Source organism: Pristis pectinata, chromosome 23, assembly GCF_009764475.1.
Source record: "Pristis pectinata isolate sPriPec2 chromosome 23, sPriPec2.1.pri, whole genome shotgun sequence".
NCBI lineage: Eukaryota > Metazoa > Chordata > Chondrichthyes > Rhinopristiformes > Pristidae > Pristis > Pristis pectinata.
In genome coordinates this window covers 8,626,443-8,648,526 of record NC_067427.1, presented here as the reverse complement: position 1 = coordinate 8,648,526, position 22,084 = coordinate 8,626,443, and the positions used below count along the sequence as shown (strand labels likewise).

The 22,084-nt window shown below is 46.0% G+C and overlaps 1 protein-coding gene across 3 annotated transcripts in view; it reads left to right on the top strand.

Moving 5' to 3' along the window:
* Positions 1-22,084, top strand: part of garnl3 (GTPase activating Rap/RanGAP domain like 3) — a 351,911-nt gene that overhangs the window by 220,792 nt on the left and 109,035 nt on the right. For all 3 annotated transcript variants that reach the window (XM_052036962.1, XM_052036963.1, XM_052036964.1), the window contains 7 exons: positions 2,970-3,088; positions 3,804-3,868; positions 5,716-5,779; positions 6,679-6,705; positions 8,449-8,524; positions 11,750-11,848; positions 15,055-15,158. In XM_052036962.1, coding sequence (XP_051892922.1) covers positions 2,970-3,088; positions 3,804-3,868; positions 5,716-5,779; positions 6,679-6,705; positions 8,449-8,524; positions 11,750-11,848; positions 15,055-15,158 — 554 coding nt within the window. The remainder of the gene's footprint in view (positions 1-2,969; positions 3,089-3,803; positions 3,869-5,715; positions 5,780-6,678; positions 6,706-8,448; positions 8,525-11,749; positions 11,849-15,054; positions 15,159-22,084) is intronic.

Here is a 22,084-nt window from a genome sequence, read left to right as displayed (position 1 = left end):
AGTTGTCAAGTTGCATGATTATTCCCACCCTCAGTGTCAGGTGCATTATTGCAAAGGGCACACTAGTATTGGGTATGGAAGATAGTTCGATAAGTGCAGATAGTTGATGATAATTTTTAGGAGAGATGCATAGTTTGTTTTTTAATTTATTCATGGGATGTAGCTGGAAATGCCAGGTTCTTTAGTCTATCCTTTGGGGTAAGAAACACTCCCCTGAGTGGAGTCTCTGCCATCTGTATAAACCCGTTGGTTTAATGGTGTGGGATTTGCCAGTCAATGGATATCCCAAGTAGTTCTTGATGTGGTCCTCTGTAGTGGAGTACTCTTACTCTTCCTCGCTCCTGTAACGCGCTCTCTCACCCGCACTAGGCTGCACAGTGGCCTCAGGCAGTTATAGAAGTGACCTCTTTGTTCTGCCTCAACCTTAATCCCAATGCTGCTACTCACAATTAGGTATTTTACATTAAAGGACTATAGGATTAGGATGTAACCCAGGAATTTTCATTGTCATGCTACAGATAGACTTCCCTCCCGTTGTTGAGTGTTAACTTCTTAAAGCATTTGTTTCTTTTGCGATAATCCACCCTTGAAAGACTGGTACATGTCATCCAAGAACAATACATGTAGAAGGCTCCACAGTTGAAAAACCTTGAAGGAAAGTGTAACTCAGTGGTTGGTACAAGAATGGGTGTCAGGAGGATGTAGCGAGGGGATGTCATAAGCTCAAACAACATAGGAACAGGCCCTTCAGCCCAGCTTGTCTGTGCTGGCTGTCAAGTATCCATACTAATCTCATTTTCCATTACTTGGCCTGTGGCCTTCTTTGCTGTGGTGTTTCAAGTGCTCAGTGAAATTCTTAAATGCTTTGAGTGTAGCTGCCTCCAATACCTTCTCAGACTGTGCATTCTACATTTCAACCACCCTTTTTTTTTCAAGTCCCCTCTAAATCTCTTACCCCCTCTGGTTATAGACAACTCTGCAAAGTGGACACGTTTCACACTGTGGGATCTTTAACCAACCTGCACAACCCTAATTACTACCTCAGTATAGCAACACTGTGACCACTTTTGCACCTTTTTTGTTCTAATTGTGTTCTTTCTTGTACAATTTTGTATAATTTATGTTGTTAATTTATGCTTTTCTTGTGAATGTTGTGTATCTGATGCTATGTGCCTTTGATGCTGCTGCAAGTAAGTTTTTCATTGCACCTGTGCACACATGGACTTGTGCACATGACAGTAAACTCAACTTTGACTTTGATTTTGATCTATTCTGTCCATAATAGTGTGTACCTCAGTCAGGTTCCGCCTTTAGCCTTCTCTGGTCCAAGAAGAAAACAAACCAGCCTATATGGTTTCTCCTCATAACTGAAACGCTCCATCCCAGACCACGCCATGGCGAACCTCCTTTGCACTCTCGCCGGTGCACTCACATCCTTCCTACAGCGTAGTGACTAGAACTGCCCATAATACTCCTGCTGTGGCCTAACTAGTGACTTATAAGGCTGTACCATAACCTTGCTGTATTCAATGACTCAGCACTCAGAGTCCTCTGGGTTAGAAATTTCCAATTCACATTCCACTTTGAAGAACCCTCATCTTAAAGGGGTGACCCTTTATTTAGAACGTATGCCCCCTGGTTCAATACTCCTCACAGCATCCACCCTGTCATGCCCTCTCAGCATCTTATGTTTCAATAAGATCATCTCTCATTCTTCCAAACTCGAGGAGGTGTAGAAGCGTCTCCTCAATCTTTCTCTCATTTGGCAGTTTCTTTGTCCCAGGAATCAACCTACTGAACCTTCTCTGAACCATTTCCAATGCATATATCTCCCTCCTTAAATATGGGAGATGGAAGCAGTCATTTGCATTAATCAGTACACTGATGTTTGTATCATGTGAAACTATATCCTTCCACTAACACCCGTGTTAAAGAGTGATGACACAAGGGGGGCTGTAGATGCTGGAATCTGGAGCAAAGAACAAAATGCTGGAGGAACTCGGTGGGTCAAGCAGCATCTGTGGAGGGAAACGGACAGTCAACGTTTCATCTAGACTGAAAGATAGAAGGGAGATAGGCAGTATAAAGAGTGAGGGGAAGGCGCGGAGCAAGGGCTGGCGAGCGACAGGTGGATCCACGTGAGGAGGGGCGATGGGCAGATGGAGGAGGGGAGAGTGGAGACAGCGACAGAGGCCGGGAGGTGAGAGGTGGAAGTGACAGGGCCGCAGATGATGGGATCTGATAGGAAGTGAAGGTGGAGCTTGGAACCAGATAAGGGAGGTGGGGCGGGCAGATGGGAACATGGTGGGGAGGGGACCCAGTGGGAGGAGTGTGTGGGCGATGGGCAGACGGAGTAGGTAGAGGAGGGGAAAGAAGGGCAACGAAACAGGGTCAATACACAAAAAAGTGCTGGAGGAGCTCAGCAGGTCGGGCAGCGTCCATGGAGGGAAATAAACAGTCAACGTTTCGGGCCGAGACCCTTCATCGGGTCTGGAAAGGAAGAGGGCAGAAGCCAGAATAAGAAGGTGGGGGGAGCGGGGCAGTACATGCAGGTAGGTGATAGGTGAGTCCAGGTGAGAGGGGGAAGGTGGTGGGGGGGGGGGAGGGGGAGAAGATGTAATAAGCTGAGAGGTGATGGGTAGAAGAGGCCGAGGGCTGAAGAAGGAGGAATCCGGTAGGAGAGGGCAGTTGACCATGGAATAAAGGATGGGGGAGGGGAAGAGACGAGGGGGTGGGCGTGGGGAGGGGGAAGACAAAGAAGGGGCGGGGTTACCAGAAGTTAGAGAAATCAATGTTGAGGCCATCAGGTTGGAGACTCCCAAGATGGAATATGAGGTGTTGTTCCTCTAGCTTGAACGTTTGCAGAAAGATGTTATACTTGGACATTATGGCACAGTGTGTACTGGTTTAAATTGCATTCTCAACTGGAGGTGTGCTTCTTATATATTTTTCTTCTCTTTCCCTTTCAGTTCATCAAAATTACGTAGGCACAGACACAGAAAAGAATCCTTTCTTTCTTTCAGTTGTGCTTTCTGATCAAAACAATCAGCGTGTGCCGCAGTACCGTGCTATTCTCTGGAAGAAAACAGTAAGTGTAACTTTGTTTTGCATGCCATTCACACAGATCATTTCATCACATCAGTGCATTGAGGTAGAACAACGGAAACGCAATGACAGAATGCAGAATGAAGTGTTACAGTTACAGAGAAAGTGCAGTGCAGGCAGACAATAAGGTGCAAGGGCCATGATGAGGTAGATTGTGAGGTCAAGAGACCATCTCAATGCACAAGAGGTCCGTTCAATAGTCTTATAACAGCAGGATAGAAGCTGTCCTTGAGCCTGGTGGTACGAGCTTTCAGGCTTTTGTATCTTCTGCCTGATGGGAGGGGGGAGAAGAGACAATGTCCATGGTAGGTCTTTGATTATGCTGGCTGCTTTACTGAGGCAGCAAGAAGTGTAGACAGAGTCCATGGAGGGGAGATTGGCTCCTGCGATGAGCTGGGCTGTGTCCACAATTCTCTGCAGTTTCTTGTGGTCTCAGGCAGAGCAGTTGCCATACCAAGCTGTGATGCATCCGGAAAGGATGCTTTCTATGGTGCATCGATAAAAGTTGGGGAGAGTCATCGGTGACATGCCAATTTTTATTCTAGGTGTGAGTCACACCTATACACTTGGTGTGAGTCAAAGGCCTCAGTCACAGGATTCGTGGGCAAAGACCAGGAGACTTCTTATAAATGACTGAGAAATCTGGACATTTTCTGATCACCTTTACTTACACAATTCTTCTCTTTTCCCTCCACCAGGGGACACAGAAAATTTGCCTTCCTTATAGCCCTACAAAAACACTTTCTGTCAAATCTATTCTAAGGTACGTAGCCCTTAAGTTATTGTGGCAGTCACTCTGTTATTTGACTTCCACCATTCTGAGTTGGCCCACTGTTGGTGGGGAGAGTCATCAGCATCGCTGGACAGTGATGTCCTTGTACCTTGGTACTGACTCTGCTGCATCAGCCTGCTCTGGTATGGCTGCACTTCAGTAATGCCTCCAGTAATACTGAGAGAACATAGGCAGTAGAAGTTGGTGCTCAGTTGCTTGCAGTTAAGAACCAAAGGACTGCAGATGCTGGGATCTAAATGAAAAACACGATGATGCTGGAGGAACTCAGCAGGCCAGGCAGCATCCGTGGAGAAAAGCAGGCGGTCAACGTTTCGGGTCACCACCCTTCTTCAGGACTGCTTGCAGTTAAAGTCACGGTTGCAGGATAGACCTTGTGGCCGAAATTCACTTCCTCCTCCCATGCCTTCCAAAATATTTGCTCTACCTGTATCAAACTAATTAAGCTAATGATGCCTAATTAGCCTAATTCCTTCTGCCTGCACATGGTCCACATCCCTCCATTCTCTGCACACTCATGTGCCTGTCTAAGAGCCTCTTAAACGCCTCGATCATATCTGCCTCCACCCCCATCCCTGGCAGCACATTCGAGGCACCCACCACTCACTGTGTAAGGAAGCTTGCCCCGCACATCTCCTTTGAACTCTCCCCCTCTCGCCTGAAATGCATGCCCTCTAGAGTTAGACAATTTGACCCTGGGAGAAAGATACTGGCTGTCTGCTCTATCTAACTTTCACGTATGAGGACTTCCAGATCCCTCTTTATTGCAACAGTCTCCAGTTTATCTCCATTGAAATATTTATTTCCTCACATTATACACTGCTAAAGGTATCACCATTGACTTATTCTTCTCCCTTTCTTGTAGCTCTTTGTTATCCTCACAAATTGCTTTCTCACTCACCGTTGTATCATCAGTAAATTTTATATACAATCACCAGTATTGATTGCAAATTGCTGAGGTCCCCTTATCCCACCAGTTACAGCTTGCCAACATGAACATAATCTATTTTTCCCAATCCTCTGTTTGCTGTAAAGTTAGTCATACTAATATATTACTCCCAATTTACCTTGCCCAGTGACAAGTCAAGTTCGAGATTATTGTTATATGCACACGTACGGTGAGGTACAGATGCAGTGAAAATCTTGCTTGCAGCAGCATCACAGGCATGTAGGTACAGACAATACACAGAACATAAATTATACACACTTTATACAAGAGAATAAGAAAGAAAGACTGTGCAAAACAATAGTGCAAAAAAACACAATCAGAGAATTTATGGGGCACATTATCAAATGCCTTTTGGAAATCCAAAGTACACCATATCTACTGGTTCCCCTTTATCCACCTATACTTTATTACCTAAAATAGGTCAAATGAATTTGCCAAACAGTTTCCCTTTCATTAAAACCATTTTGTCTCTGCCGATCTTCCCCAGATGCAGGTCACTACAACAGATCTGTATCAGGGTTACCTCCTCCTGGTTTCATGCATTGGAAATTATGATACAGCTGCCGCAATGATTTATTTTATGTCTGTTAAAAGTTTTATGCATGGGTCTTGGTTAAACAAGTCGTCAGGGATTTCAAAAATGTACAGAAGGTTAAGGAAGAGAAATACCAATTCTGAAACCATCTTAACAGAACAACAATGCAAATTGGAATGGGATGTTCAGAGAGTTTATTGTTCCTCAGTGCATGAAATTAGTGAGGGGATGCACGTTACATTGCACTTTGGTCACATGGTTACAGAACTTGCAAGAAAGGCTTGCATGAGATAAATTGCACTGAACACTTTCATCAACTTCCGAATTGTTTTACAGTGCCATGAACCTTGATAAGTTTGAGAAAGGCCCCAGGGAAATATTCACTCCAGAAATACAAAAGGTAAAGTTCAGATAATGGATTGCTTTTGTGGTTTACATTTTGATTGCAATCTACTACTTTAAACAGAAGCTGTCTCCAACTTAGACTTCATATTAGTACCAAGGCACCTTTTTCAGTATGAGTATTATCCAGAGATAGGAATCCTTGTCTCAAATAAGTTCCATCGTAGCTTGAGGAATCTATATTAAATGAGCGTAGCTGTTGTGTACTCAGTTGCTGAAATTTTTACCAGGGCTCTGCATCAATGGATGTTTGCTGTTATTTGTACTTCTGACTGAAGGGATACTGAAGTTATAGATTGAGAAATGATCTAATTCATCGAGTACCTGGGGGTTCCCTTTGCTTCCAAAGTCTAGACAATAGTACTGTTACAGTTCTACTTATAGTTCTAAAATTTCCTTTGCGTTAATGAAAATGAGTAAAGAAATGTGATGCAAATGGAGATGACTGAATCCAGGAGTCGGGAAGAGAGGAGGTGGTGGCTTGGGTGTGAAGGGAAGCAGATTCTTATTTTAAAGGTGAAACTTTCACAATGATTTTAAGATGATTTTTTTAGTCGATCTGAGAAAAGTTGGATAAAACAAAAAACTGCTGGAAATACTCAGCAAGTCAGGTGGTATCTGTGGAGCGAGTAACGGGGTTGGTCTTTTGGCCGATGAGCTGTTACCAGAACTGGAAACCATACAAGTGATGCCTTCCCTTCCCACGACTGACCCTCCAGTTTTGGCTGAGCTCTGACCTCCACCCATTGGCCCATGCCCTTCCCCTTCTGTTGTGTGGTCCTTGGGAAAGGTGAATGGTTGGTTGGAGACAGCAACTCTTTGGTAGCCTTTAGACTTGTAAGTAGCAGAAGTCTGAGGTGCCGCAAAGCCTCACGCTTCTCCTTTTGTGCTTGACAGGACTTGCTGGTTCTCGAGGAGCAGGAGGTGAGTGCAAATAAAACGAAAGGGCCTTGTGTTGTCCAGTCGACATTGTTGACCAGACATTATACGGCCACAACCAAGCCTTGCTTAAAATTGGTGCGGATCTTCAGGCACAAAGAAAGAAGTGGCTGCCACGAGAGGGAAGGGTACAGGGTACAGGGGAGGGAGAGGGAGGTTATGGGGGGAGGAGGGATACGGGGAGGAAGGGTCTGAGAGGGATAGAGTGGCAGGGGATGGAGGTGTGTAGCGGGAGGGAGGGGCAATGGGGATGGATGGTTATGGGGACGGAGAGGTTACAGTGGGAGTGAGAAGTTATGGGGAGGGAGGAATACTGGGAGAGGGGGTTATGAGTGAGGGATGGATTTCTGGGAGAGGAAAGGATGCAGGGGAGATGGGTTACAGGAGGATGGAAGTGTACACGAAGTGGGAGAGGTTACAGTGGGAGAGTGGGGTGATGGGTGAAGGTGAGGTTATGGGTGGAGTGGCTGGGGGTGGGGGGGAGGTTATATGGAAGGGAAGGGTTACAGGAGGTAAAGTTACAGGGGGATTACAGGGGAGGGCGAGTTACAGAGAAGAGTGTACTCTAAAGGGGGGGTTATGGGGGTGAGGGGTACAAGAGGAGGGAAGGGTTACTGGGGAGGGAGTAATGTTCTGGGGATGGAGAGGTTGAGAGGAAGTGAGAACAGCAGGGGGTGGGGGCACAGGGTGAGGGAGGGTTGGGGGGGACAGAGCTGGAGAGGGAGGAAGGTTGAGAGGACAGTGTGCGACAGGGTTGGAGAAGGAGGGGGTTACAGAGCGAGAGAGGAAGGCAGGCTGGAGGGGGATCTAAGCCATCGCAGGCCAGTGCCCTGCCAGTGGGTGCAATCTGTACGTGGGTGAAAGGGCCAGAGATGGAAATGTGGCCACACTGGTCAGGAAGTTAAAATAGTTTTACCCCTGCAGAGAGGGTGTGGTTGGGCATAATGTGGGCAGGGAGGGGTACAGTGTTGGGGAAGGGGTAACAGATGGAGGGGGAGAAAGAGGGCGGTGGGTTTTGGGAGAGAGAGTGCTTCCAGGGATGGGTACAGGGGAGGTCCAGGGTTAGGGTGCAGAGGGCAAGGGGGAGGGGGTATGGGGGCAGGGAAAGGGCTGGGGGAAGGAGTACAGAGGGAGGGGCCAAGTGGGGAGCAGTACAGGGGGGCAGGAGGGAAGGGAATCGGAGGAGGAAGGGATTCCATGGGGAAAGGGGAATGGGGATAAAGTTGGGTTGGACAGGGAGATAGGGGAAGGGAATGAGTCCATGGATAGGGACAGGTACAGGGTGAGTGAGAGAGGGAGTGCAGGTGAGTGCATGGATATGGGGGCAAAGAGTGCTTACAGGGGTACAGAGTGCAATGGGATGCCCCAAGTTCATGATGGTTCTGGATTGTTCTGTTAAACAGCACAATATTGTGTGTTCCATTTTAACTAAGTAGCACCATAGTAACAGGCAGCCTTCCAGGCCCAGGAGGATAGAATGAGCTCATTGTTTGGAACATGCTCTCCCATAAACAACACTATTATCTGCCTTAATGAACAAGCTTAGAGATTGTTTATCTTGTCCTCAATATGTTCTCCATATAAAGCTGCTCCATTTCAAATTTTGTAAACTATAAGTCACTTTTCAATCTCAATTGCTATGTTTTATTATACTTCAGCATTGCATGTAATAGATGTAACATTGGATGCACACTCTTGCAAGTTTCTAAATGCTTTTTGTCCAACCAGGGTTCAGTGAACTTTAAGTTTGGAGTTCTGTATGCTAAAGATGGCCAGCTGACTGACGATGAGATGTTTAGCAATGGTAAGTGAGTGCGTGTGCGTGCATGTGCGTGTGTGTGTGCACGTGTATGTGTGTGTGTATCTGTGTACAAGGTGTGTGTGGATGCATGTGTGTGCATGTGTGAGTGTATGTGTATGCGTACCTGTGTACAAGGTAGGGGTGTGTGTGTGTGTGTGTACCTGTGTACAAGGTGTGTGTGTGTGTGTGTCTATACCTGTGTTCAAGGTAGGTGTGTGTGTGTGTGTGTGTACCTGTGTACAAGGTGTGTGTGTGTACCTGTGTACAAGGCGTGTGTGTGCACGTACCTGTGTACAAGGTGTGTGTGTGTGTGTCTATACCTGTGTTCAAGGTAGGTGTGTGTGTGTGTGTGTGTACCTGTGTACAAGGTGTGTGTGTGTACCTGTGTACAAGGCGTGTGTGTGCACGTACCTGTGTACAAGGTGTGTGTGTGTGTGTCTATACCTGTGTTCAAGGTAGGTGTGTGTGTGTGTGTGTGTGTGTACCTGTGTACAAGGTGTGTGTGTGTACCTGTGTACAAGGCGTGTGTGTGCACGTACCTGTGTACAAGGTGTGTGTGTGCGCGTACCTGTGTACAAGGTGTGTGCGTGTGTACACGCGTGCACCTGTTGCTGTTAACATGCTAACTAACAAGTTGGATCTTTATTTCGTCCAACTTTTTACCACAGTTTTGCTCCTTGGCCTCATCCTGAACTCAATTATAGACTCATTGACTGATGCGGATCAGAATGTGACTGTTCAACCTATCAGGCCAGTACTGTTAGTCCTGCCTGGTTGACAGCTGCCTCAAAGGAGGTGATGAATTGGTTTTACAAAGAGATGTTAATCAGAGAACAAGATGTGGCAAAGAAGGAGGCCATTCGGCCCCTTGTCATTTGAGTGGTGGGTCGGGTAGCAAAATGGTTATGTTGATGTCAAGTCAAATCTCACTAAAATAACCAAGGTTCTTTAATTCATTTAATTAAATGTACTGCAACATGGAAAAGTTACTGGTCTCCAAGAACCACTCTTGTTAATTGGGCAAGTTCATTGTCATCGGCACACATACACAGGGTATAAATGCCGTGAAAGTGAGCTATTTGCAGCAGCCGTACATTGCAAACGTGACAAACATAAATTAACATAAACTTAAGTTGACATGAATTATACATAATTTACATGGCAAAATAAACATAACAATACAAGTGTAAGTTGAGAGAGAGAAAAAAAAATAGTCCGAGGTAGTGTGAGAGTTTACCAGGTGGGTTCAAGAACCTGACGGCAGTGGGGAAGAAGCTGTTGTTGAACCTTGAGGTGTGGGTCTTCAGGCTTCTGTACCTCCTGCCTGATGGCCACATCGAGAAGGTTGCTTCGCCCGGATGGTGGGGGTCCCTAATGATGGATGTCCCCTTCCTGAGAAATCACCTCTTGTAAATGCCCTCGGGTGGGGAGAGCTGTACCCGTGATGGAGCTAAGTGGCAGGGCTCACTTCAGGGGGGATGGGATGAGTGGCCTTCTTCTCATCTAAATCAGTCAATAATTCTACAATGGAGCTCACGACGAGGCTGAGGAGTGACACGGCAGCAGACATCTGGGCAAAAGGTGTCTGGCATGTCGGTGGAATTCTCTCCGAGAGATCAGTCTGTCATTGAGTGTATTCAGGACTGAGCCTGATTGTCTTTTGGACATTTAAGTGAACCAAATAGGGCAGGAGAAAGGATATGAGGCAAAGGCCCTCACTGGGTGATGGGGCAGGTTGAGGGGGCCATCTCCTGCTTTTATAATACATGTTCTTAAGTTTGTTTTAAGGGAGGAAATCTGTTGTGACTCCCTGATCTGATTGAGTCAAACTTTTGCAATTCAGTTGGGATTTTCTTTCTGCAAGTGTTTAGTGTCTCTTATGCCGTCATTAAATATAAACATATAGAGTTGGCAGGCATTTCCATTCCCATGGCGCCTTTCACCATGTCAGCACCTCTCAGAGTGACCTTCAGCCAATAAAGTACTTCGGAAGCACAGTACCTTTAATACTGTAGGAAACAGCAGTCAGTTGTACACAACAGGTTCCAATAACTAGCAAGGCGAAAATGAACAGGCAATCTGTTTTTATGATGTTGATTAAGGGGTGAACATTGGCTAGGACACTATAACCTTGAAAAATGACCACACTATCTTTTACATCCACTGATGAGAATAGACAGGGCCTCACCTTAAAAATGAAGACACACGTTTGGTCCTTAGGTCTCTGGAGTGAACATGATCCCACAGTTTTCTAGGGAGTACCAATCACTGAGTAGCAAGCACTTTCTAAGAAGTGTCCTCTGGTCTGTCTCAGCTTGGGGGAGTAATTGAAATAGTTGTGAATCTCCTATCCACCCCAGATGGTGAAGGGCTTGATTGTGTTTTATTCATCATTAGGCAGAGCATCGCAGGCAAGACCAACATTTACTGCCCATCCCCTAATTTGCCCTGAAGACAATGGTAATGATCTGCCTTCTTTAACTGCAGAATGAAGGTGATACCATGATGCTGTTGGGGAGGGAGTTCCAGGGGTTAGACCCCGCGATGCTGAAGGATCAGCAATACACTTCCAAGTTATAGATTCGTAGAGTTATGCAGCATGGAAACAGGTCCAACTTGTCCATGCCGACCAAGTTGTCTACCTGAGCTAGTTCCATTTACTGCATTTGGTCCATATCCCTCTAAACCTTTCTTATCCATGAACCTGTCCAAGTGTCTTTTAAGCTTTATCCCTCCAGCTTTGTCAGACAGCTTGTTCCATATACCCCCCCCACCCTGTATGTGAAAAAATTGCCCCTTTAGGTTCACTTTGAAATCTTTCCCCTCTCACCTTAAGCCTGTGTCCTCAAGCTTTAACTCACCTACTCTGGGAAAAAGACCGACCATCCACCTTACCTATGCCCCTCATGATTTTATATACCTCTATTAGGTCATGCCTCGGGATGGTGGTGGGCTGAAGGGGAACCGATGGGTGGTGGTGTTCCTACTTGCCTTCTCCCTCCAGTTGAAAGAGGCTCCAGATCTGGACTGCAATGTGAATCCAGATGAAGAGGATGCACCTGCATAAATTAGGTTATCTACAGCAAGTTGGAGAGGGACATTGCTCACCGGTGGAAATGTGTGGAATTTGTGCTTGCATAGTTGGGTGGCCATATGGTCCAAGGAATTTCTGAGGGGAAGATGTCCTAATCCACTCTGCTCTCTCTTTTGTCTCTACTTTCGTGACAGAAACCGGAAGTGAAGGTTTCCAGAAGTTTCTCAATCTGATGGGCGAAACGATTACATTGAAGGGCTGGATCGGTTACAGAGGAGGTCTTGACACCAAAAGTAAGAGTTGTGCCATATTCTATGCAGGGAAGGGCTTTCAGTGAAGCAGATAATCAGACTGCACTCCACAGAACCATCTGATGGTACATAGCACCAACAAAAATATTGGATGCCCAAAAAGTGTGTCAGACCCACACCAGTTCACATTTCTCTGGATTGGTGCTGGTTGGTTCTACTGACCAGAGGGCTCTCAGAAAGATGAGGTTGAGTAAGGTGGGAGGTTAAAACATGTGGGATTCTCATTGGCCATGCAGCATCTGTGGAGGGGGAAGTAGCCTGTAGCGTCATTAGGTCAAGATATTCATGGGGTCATAGAGATACAGTATGGAAACAGGCCCTTTGGCACACTGGGTCCATGCCAGCCATAAACCACCCATCCACACTGATCTTACTTACTCATCTCCACACATTCTCATCAATTTTGACCAGTCAAATTCTACCATTTGCCTACACACCAAATAACCTACCAACAAGCACGTCTTTGGGATGTAGGTGGAAACCGAAGCTTGTGGAGAAAAGCTATCTGGTCACAGGGAGAATGTGCAAACTCCCACACAGCTGCCAACATCAGGACTGAACCCTGGTCTCCTGTGCTGTGAGCCAGCAGCTCTGTGTCACTCTGCGGCCTGAATTGTGTTGGTTCTGAATGGAATTGTCAGCGTCCAGCTGTTTAAACACCGGGAAGGATGTCCAGCAGGTCCACACATGCACTCAGAAGCAGGGATGGTGATAAAACAGTGAAATGTGGGGCATTCCATCCAGCATGTCCACACTGGACTCCAAATGCAGCGAGCAACAGTCTTGTTTATAAGATTTCTTTATTAATCACATGTACATCGAAACACACAGTGAAATACATCTTTTGCATGGAGTGTTCTAGGGGCAGCCCGCAAGTGTCATCACGCTTCCGGTGCCAACATAACATGCCTACAACTTCCTAACCCGTATGTCTTTGGAATGTGGGGGTAAACCAGAGCACCCGGAGGAAACCAACGCAGACACACGGGGAGAACACACAAACTCCTTACAGACAGTAGTGGGAATTGAACCCGAGTCACTGGCTCTGTAATAGCGTTACGTTAACCGCTACACTACCGTGCCTGCCTTTGTTGAGGTTTTCCATCCATTCTTTTAACATGTATAATTATTTGTGTTTTAAGTAAACTGTTCTGACTTCTAAAAGATTAATTTTATATTTTAATTATCTATTTCAATTTTAATGGTTGTTAAACTTGCCTGAATGTCAGAGGCATTTAAGATTTCAAAAAACTTTGACACCCAGCAAAGTTGGAGATTTTTTAAGACTCACAAAGGGATTTTGGGGCATGGACTCCTCATTGAACCTCCAGAGATTCCGTTGTCATTGGAGCATTTAAACATGGGTGTGAGGGTGTGAGGGCTGTGGGCTCTTTTAGAAATCTTTGTCTAAAATCTCTATTTCTCTCTCTACTGATGCTGCCTGACTTGTTGAGAATTTTCAGAATTTACCACCGTTTTCCTTTCAGATTTCCAGTATTGGAAGTACGTTGCATTTGGAAAACTCTTATAGGACTTTATAAAGGATAAATGTTGTCAGACTTTTTCCACTGCCTGAACAGCCCAGCTACAGGGTTCAAAATCTTAGGTTAAGGTGTCAATTATTTTGGACTGAAATTTTTTCACACAGAGGATTGTTGGCCACTGAAACTCTCTCTACAGAGGACCATGGATCTTCAGTTGAGTGTAATTGGGCTGAGGTTGCAAGATTGTTGAACATTAGGGGAATCATGGAAAATGCCAAATGGTGAGGGTCAGGGTTGGAGCTGAGCTACGGGATGGATTTTGTTACTGGTGGAGCAGGACTGAGGGGCTGATTAGCCTAATCCTGCTCCTAATTCTCATGACCTAATGAAAATGTAATTGTGTGTCTTTGGAACAAATAAATGCCAGTCCCCGGGTTCCTGCAGATTTGTAGCCCATCTGTCAAGTTGTGTATAAATTCTATCCCTGCTTGTTTTGTCTTGTTGCGATCTTTGCCGTATCCACATCTAAACTACACATTCATGGTTTAGACTCGGACTGAACAATACAACATGTTCACGAGTCTATTACTGCTTCCATGGTCATTTGGAGGCTAAAGCGAGGTGGCTGTTGTGCTCAGCAATCCAAAGCAGCTTTGCATTATTCATAATAAACCAGACAGCAGCTGCCTTTGACTTGGACAGATTGCAGAACCCCTTTGGCAGTTCTCTCTCTCTCTCTCTCTCTCTCTCTCTCTCTCTCTCTCTCTCTCTCTCTCTCTCTCTCTCTCTCACACACACACACACACTCACTCTCTCTCTAACATTCTAACTCTCTCATTCTCTCACTCACTCTCTCACTCTCTCTCTCTCACTCTATCTCTCTCTCTCTCTCTCTCTCTCTCTCTCTCTCTCACACACACACTCTCTCCTTCTCTCTTCCTCATATAGTCATACAATACAGAAACAGGCCTAACAGGCCTTTTGGCCCACAATTATCCCTTTCTCTCTCTCTCCCTCTTCTTCTCTCCCTCTGTCTGTCTGTCTGTCTGTCTCTCCCTTTCACTTTTGCCCATTCTCTCTTTCTCTCTTCTGTCCCCCTCTCCCTTTTTCTCTCTCTCCCTCTCCTTTCTCTCTCTTTCCACAAATACGTGACCCACCTCTTGGTCAACCCTGAGTTGTGCATGCACACACGCCCCACTTACTAACACAAGCACAGACAAACACCTGGGGACATTCAGAGTCTCTCACACACACACACACACACACACACACACACACACACACACACACACACACACACACACACACACACACACACACACACACACACACGTACACAACACAAATATACGGGCACAAGACACTCAGGCAGACAAACAGACACAGACAGATGCACATGGAGAGCCACACACATGGAAACTCACATATGTGTGCACGTACATGCATGCACACCCACACAGATAGATATGTACACACACATATCCTTGTGCAGACGCGCACACACATGTAGAAGACAGAGCAGGCTTGCTAAGCTGCGTGGCCAACTTCTGCACCTGCTACTTGAGGGATCAATGGTGGGTCCGTAACGTTTGGAAAGGTTTCAACAAAGAATCAGCAGGATGAAGCCTGGTGCAACTCCCTGGTAGATAAGCTGGTGATGATTTCTGGTGCTCTATGTAAAGTCAGCTTTCTTTGTGTTCACAGATGACACCACGGGAATTCATTCCATATACACCGTATACCAAGGGCACGAAATCATGTTTCACGTCTCCACAATGCTGCCGTACTCCAAAGAAAACAAGCAGCAGGTGAAGTGTGACTGCGATGGCTGAAACCATGGGCTGAGAGGTGCAGGGTCGTGTGGCATACTGCCTTGTGCACTGACAGTTGCGAGCTTGTGACTGAACACCGTGCAAAGGGGTCCAGCAGGAAGAGGGGAATGTTTGGATGAGGAGATCCCAGCAAAGCTGCCGTCCAACACTGTCCATCAGGGTTGTTGTTGTCACGTTCTCCTGAAGGAATTGAGGGACAGAGTTATAGAGAGAAGTTGGGCAGGCAAGGACTTTATTCATTGGAGTGTGGGAGAATGAGGGATGATCTTGTGTATAAAATCATGAGGGGCATAGGTAGGGTGAATGCGCGCAGTCTTTTTGCCAGGGTTGGGGAATCAAGATAAGATTAAAAAACGGCCTTCGGATAAGTTAAGGTAAGATATCTTTATTCGTCACATGTACATTGAAACACACAGTGAAATGCATCTTTTTTGCGTAGAGTGTGCTGGGTGCAGCCCGCAGGTGTCGCCACGCTTCTGGCGCCAACATAGCCTGCCCACAACTTCCTAACCCGTACGTCTTTGGGAGGAAACCGGAGCACCCGGAGGAAACCCACACAGACACTGGGAGAACGTACAAACTCCTTACAGACAGCGGCCGGAATTGAACCTGGGTCCCTGGCGCTGTAAAGCGTTACGCTCACCGCTGCACTATCGTACCTGCACAACACAAGTTACCCCAAGTGGTTCACTCTGTGCAAGAAAAAAATCTGACAGAAATAATTATTTTATTTTACAAGCTGGATGAGATGTGACTAGTGTACTGGATAAGAGGACTATTTGATTATTCAGCAGATGTACACCCATTTAACCATGATTCTACTCTGTAGATCACTGTTGCTTATGAAAGCAACGGTGAGCTAATTGATTCATAACTCGTCTTTACCCTGAAGGCCACAAATGGCCAGGGGCTCTCTGCAACAGATGCCTCTGCCCACTCTTCCTGCTGAAGGAAAAGAAGTCTCTCCCGATTGGGTTTTGGGTTTGGGGACCTCCCTAGTGCATCAGTGAGCGGCAAGCAGTGAGATGTGGCAGAGGTCAGCTGAAGCAACCCGGGATGATCCTGAGAACAGAAAACTCAATGTTACCCTGGCGCTGGCAGAGGATTCCAGACAAGAGCGTGGGTTATAATGCGATTGAAAGAGGCCACAGATCTCAGGGAGGTTGAGGAATGCAGTCTGTTGGCCCTTTGAACAACATGGGTTCAGAGGGAAAGGGCTCAGTGAAAAACGGGTTGTTCTGTGAGTAACGAATGAAAAGTCTGGTTGAAAATCACACTGGGGGTGACTTTTGTGTTGCAATACTATTGAATTATTTGGGGACGTTTTATGCTGACTGAGAGGTGAGAGTGTTATCAATTAAACCACAGTCACTTCAACTCCCCCTCCCACACTATCACTGATACGTCAGTCCTCGGCCTCCTCCACTGCCAGGAGAATTCCAAGCGCAAACTGGAGGACCAGCACCTCATTTTCCGTCTTGGGACCTTGCAGCCTATCGGCATGAACATTGAATTCTCCCACTTTAAATAATACCCCCCCAACCTTCCCCACAACATTCTCCACCCCCCCACCATGCTTCTTCTTCCCTTTCCTAGCCTCTTTTTTTTCTCTCCTTACCTTTGACCCATCCCCCGGTGGATCTGCACTCCCCTCCTCCCCCGCACCTGCCTATCACGACCTGCATCTACCTACCACCACCTTGCGGCTGCCCTGCCTCCCCTCTTTTGTCCATCTATCGCTGCTCTGCTTTTCCCTCCTATATATTGGGCTTCCCCTTCTCCTATCTTCAGTCCTGAGGAAGGGTCCTGACCCGAAACGTTGACCGCCCGATTTTCTCCACGGATGCTGCCTGGCCTGCTGAGTTCCTCCAGCATCATTGTGTTTTTCATCTCGATTCCAGCATCTACAGTCCTTTGTTCCTCCAAACCACAGCTCAGTTTGCACAACTTGCTTTTGCCCTATGATAGCCAGAAATTGTTTGCATAGCCTAGGTGAAAATTGGCGTAGCCCAAAGTTTGCACAGATGTCTGACGGTCATAGCACCCGTCAGGAAATTCCGGGATTTTTATTCTCCCTGAAAATAAAAGATGTAACAGATTCAAGCCCCTGTCTGGTGCGCTGAGCACGATGATCCAGGCTGACAGTGGAGAATGAGGCCATAAACCAAGGCCCGGCTCCCCTGCCACATTGTCTAAGATGAGCTGCAGTAGTTGCAGTCAATTTTTATCCCGTAATCACAGGACAAAGCAGATTATCTCATTGCTGTTTGTGGGATCTTGCTATGTACAAATTGACTGCTGTGTTTCCTATACTGTAATAGACTATACTTCAGAAAGATTGCAATGGCTGTAAAGGACTTTGAGGTGTTTCTTTCTCTTTAAACTAGTATAAGTTGGTGGTTAGGCCTGAGCTGGGACATTGTACTCAGTTCCACGGTGAGGTTAGGAAAGGGTTAAGGCCAGAGAAGAAGCAGGTGAGATTTGCCAAAACGGCTCCAGGCTCGAGAGGAGATTTAATGAGAACTCAGAATCCTGAACTGATTGGAAAGAGTAAATAAGGAGTAACCTTGCCCTCAGGCAGAATGGTGGGTACCCAAGGGATACAGATTTCAGGTAAATGGAGAGATGTGACAGTTCACTGCCTGAAACAGCTGATCCAATTATAACTTCAAAAAGGACATTGGATATTAATTGAAAAGGAAACAGAAAATACACGGCTAAGGGAAAAGGGTGGGGGAGTAGTCCTCATCAGATAGCATGCATGACCTTGCTGGACGGAATGGCCTCTTTCTGTATCTTTTAGGTTTCTTTATTAGTTGCATTAGTTGAAACACACAGTGAAATGAATCTTTTGCATAGAGTGTTCTGAGGGCAGCCCGCAAGTGTCGCCACGCTTCCGGCGCCAACATAGCATGCCCACAACTTCCTAACCCAAACGCCTTTGGAACGTGGGAGGAAACCGGAGCACCCGGAGGAAACCCATGCAGACACAGGGAGAACATACAAGCTCCTTACAGACAGCGGCAGGAATTGAACCCGGGTCGCTGGCGCTGTAATAGCGTTATGCTAACCGCTACACTGAACATTCCTACAGTAGTTTGGGGATTTTGAAGGCTTGGTATTAAAATGAAGTTTCACCAACAGTAGTGTGAGGTATTAAAGGCACAGAACTGATTTTGAATTACAATCAGTATTGTGAACTCCAGCTTGAATATTTCCTCATGGAACAATAAACAGGTAATTAATCCAGAACAGCAACCATTTATTTTGGAGATGTAATGTAGAAGATGGCACAGCTATTATCTGGAATGGACTGCCCAAATTCTGGTGGAAGCTGATTCAACAGGGAGTTTCAAAACAGAACTAGACATTGCTTGAAAACTAAGAATAACAACCTGCAGGGCTCCGGGTCTTCTCCCCCCATCCCCTCTTCTATTTTTTTCTTTGTCTTCCCTCGTTCCTGTGGCCCTCTTCTCCCTTCCCTTTCCCCTTCCCCTGTCCTCATGACCTCCCCACCTCCCTTTATTCCACGGTCCACTGCCCTCTCCTACCAGATTCCTCCTCCTTCAACCCTTTGCCTCTTCTACCCATCACCTCTCAGCTTCTTACTTCTGCCCCCTCCCTCACCCCACCCTCCTACCTTCCCCCTCTCACCTGGACTCACCTATCACCTGATCTCACCTGTCCCCTGCCTGCGTGCAGCCCTCTCCCTCCCCCCACCTTCTTATTCCAGCTTCTGCCCTCTTCCTTTCCAGTCCTGATGAAGGGTCTCGGCCCGAAACGTCGACTGTTTATTTCCCTCCATAGATGCTGCCTGACCTGCTGAGTTCCTCCAGCATTTTGTGTGCATGTTGCTCTGGGTAGGACTGGTTGGATTGATTCTGGAGAGCTGGTGCAGACCCAATGGATGAATGGCCTTCTTCTGTTACTTATCACCCTATAATTAAAGGCAGGAAGTGGTCAGAATACACAGGCCTGCTGGGCTTCTTGTTGGTAACTTCAGCACCAGCCTTTCCCGTCAACGTCTAAACACCCACAGTGATGTACTGCACTGGGCTGGGTTTTCAGGGAGTGGTTCTTCCAAGGGAGCATTGCTCCAGACTTATTACCTACGTATTGTTCTCGCAGCTCCCATCGGGCAGGAGGTACAGAGGCCTGAAGTCCCACACCACCAGATTCAGGAACAGCTACTTCCCTTCAACCCACACAAAATGCTGAAAGAGCCCAGCAGGTTAGGCAGCATCTATAGAGGGAAATAAACATTCCCACAGTAATTCAGTTGTTTGGGGATTTTGAAGGCTTGGTATTAAAATGGAGGAGCTTCACCAACAGTAGTGTGAACTATTAAAGGCACAGAGCTAACGTTGAATTATGATCAGTATTGTAAACTCCAGCTTGAATATTTCCTCATGGAACAATAAACAGGTAATTAATCCATTAATCCAGTCCTGATGAAGGGTCTCGACCCAAAACGTCGACTGTTTATTTACCTCCATAGATGCTGCCTGACCTGCTGAGTTCCTCCAGAATTTTTGTGTGTGTTATTCCAGATTCCAGCATGTACAGAATTTCTCGTGACTTCCCTTCAACCATTCAGTTCTTGAACCAACCTGTACAACCCTAATCACTACCTCAGTATAGCAACACTATGACTGCTCTGCACTACAATGGACTTGGTTTTTTTTTGTTCTAATTGTGTTCCTTCTTGCAACAATTGTGTGTAATTAATGTTTAATTTATGTTTTTCTTGTGAATGATGCTCTGTGCCTGTGATGCTGCTGGAAGTAAGTTTTTCATTGCACCTGTGCATACATGTACTTGTGCACATGACAATAAACTTGACTTTGACTTTTACATTATTGCAACTTTCAGCGGCACACCGCCCACCACACCCTCTCCCTGCGTCGCTGTAACATAATTTCTTCAAGTAATATCCAATTCTATTGGGAACATACTCATTAATTCCACAAACCTTTCGAGAGTTCATTCAGGATTTTAACCATGATATATTCTGTTACATTCCTACAATAAAAGTCGGGATGTTACAGCTTACATTTTGATTGTTCTGTGAGGAAATAAAAAGAACACAGTGCCACTTAATCAGGGATTGAAATTCTGGACTCACCTTTCCAGTATGACATGCAAATATGGTTGATTAATGAGATAAAAGTCAACGTTGAGTTTATTGTCATGTGCACAGGTACATGTGTGCACAAGTGCAATGAAGAACTTGCTTGCAGCGGCATCACAGGCACATAGCGTCAGAGAAACAGCATTCACAAGAAAAACATAAATTAACCATAAGTTTTACACAATGTTACAGGAAAGAGCACTATTAGAACAAAAATATACAGTCTATTTTTGTGCAAAGTGATCAGAGTGGTCATAGTGTTGCTAAACTGTGGTGGTAATTAGGGTTTTGCCGGTTGGTTCAAGAACCGAATGGTTGAAGGGAAGCAGCTGTTCTTGAACCTGGTGGTGTGGGACTTCAGGCTTCTGTACCTCCTGCCCGATGGGAGCTGCGAGAAGACGGCATGGCCCGGAGGGTGGGGATCTTTGATGATGGATGTTGCCTTCTTGAGGCAGCGCCTCCTGTAGATACTCCCGATGGTGGGGAGGGACATGCCCGTGATGTATTGGGCAGAGTTCACGATGGATGTTGCCTTCTTGAGGCAGCGCCTCCTGTAGATACTCCCGATGGTGGGGAGGGACATGCCCGTGATGTATTGGGCAGAGTTCACTACTCTCTGAAGCTTCTTACGTCCCTGCACATTCGAATTGCCGTACCAGACCATGATGCAACCAGTCAGGATACTTTCAACAGTACATCTGAAGTTTGTTAGAGTGCACCGAACCTTCTTAACCTCCTAAGAAAGTAAAGACGCTGGCACGCCTTCCTTGTGATTGTGAATGATTGTGAATCTAAAGGGAAGTTATGATCAGAAGGATTCCACTATGGCCGCTGGTTAAGGGAGAGGGATACAAGTACTTTGAAACCTTGAGCTACCTTGAGTATTGTTCCCCACTGCCTGTATTTACCTGGATTGTTACTGGTTTGGATGGGGATTTTAAATTTGCTGCTTTTGTTCTTCTGTCAGTCCCTGCACACTGAACCCTTGATGAACAATGAGATTACTGCTGTTTTATTAATGAACAAATTGCACTTTGCTATGAGCAGTCATTCCGGCAGGCTTTATCTTTTCTTGTGATGTGTGTGACATAAGTCCATGTGACACTGCCTGCATTTTAAACAGTCGCTTCCTGATCCTGAACAACAATGCTCATATCATTTTAATAGTCAAAGTAGGAAGGCCTGCATTACAGTAGTGCCTTACGCCATCGCAAGTCCGCCTTTAAGCCGCTGCCGTAATGTAAGAAACGTAGCGGTCAATCTGTGCACAGCAAGATCTCACAAGGTATAAGATGATAAATAGTCAGTTTTAGGGATGTTGACTGGAGGATTAAACCTTTCTTTAAGATAGTGATATGCACCTACTCAAGATTATAGTATCTCACTCAAGTAACAAAAATAATTCTCTGTCCTGAGACTGGAGTTTGCCCTTTAAACTGAGGGGCATAATGGGTGAGATGTTAAATCGCGCTGTTGAGTAGCCAATGTAGATGGACAGGTCTACAGTGAAGGGATCTGCAGGAACTCTCCTTCAGGGCTCTTGAAGATGAAGCTTGTTCTACTACAGGTGTTTTTTTACACAGAGAGTGGTGGGTGCCTGGAATGTGCTGCCAGGGGTGGGGGTGGAGGCAGATACGATAGAGGTGTTTAAGGGGCTCTTAGATAGGCACATGAATGTTCAGAGAATGGAGGGATTATGGACATTGTGCAGGCAGAAGGGATTAGTTTAGTTAGGCATTTAATTACTAGTTTAATTAGTTCAGCACAACAT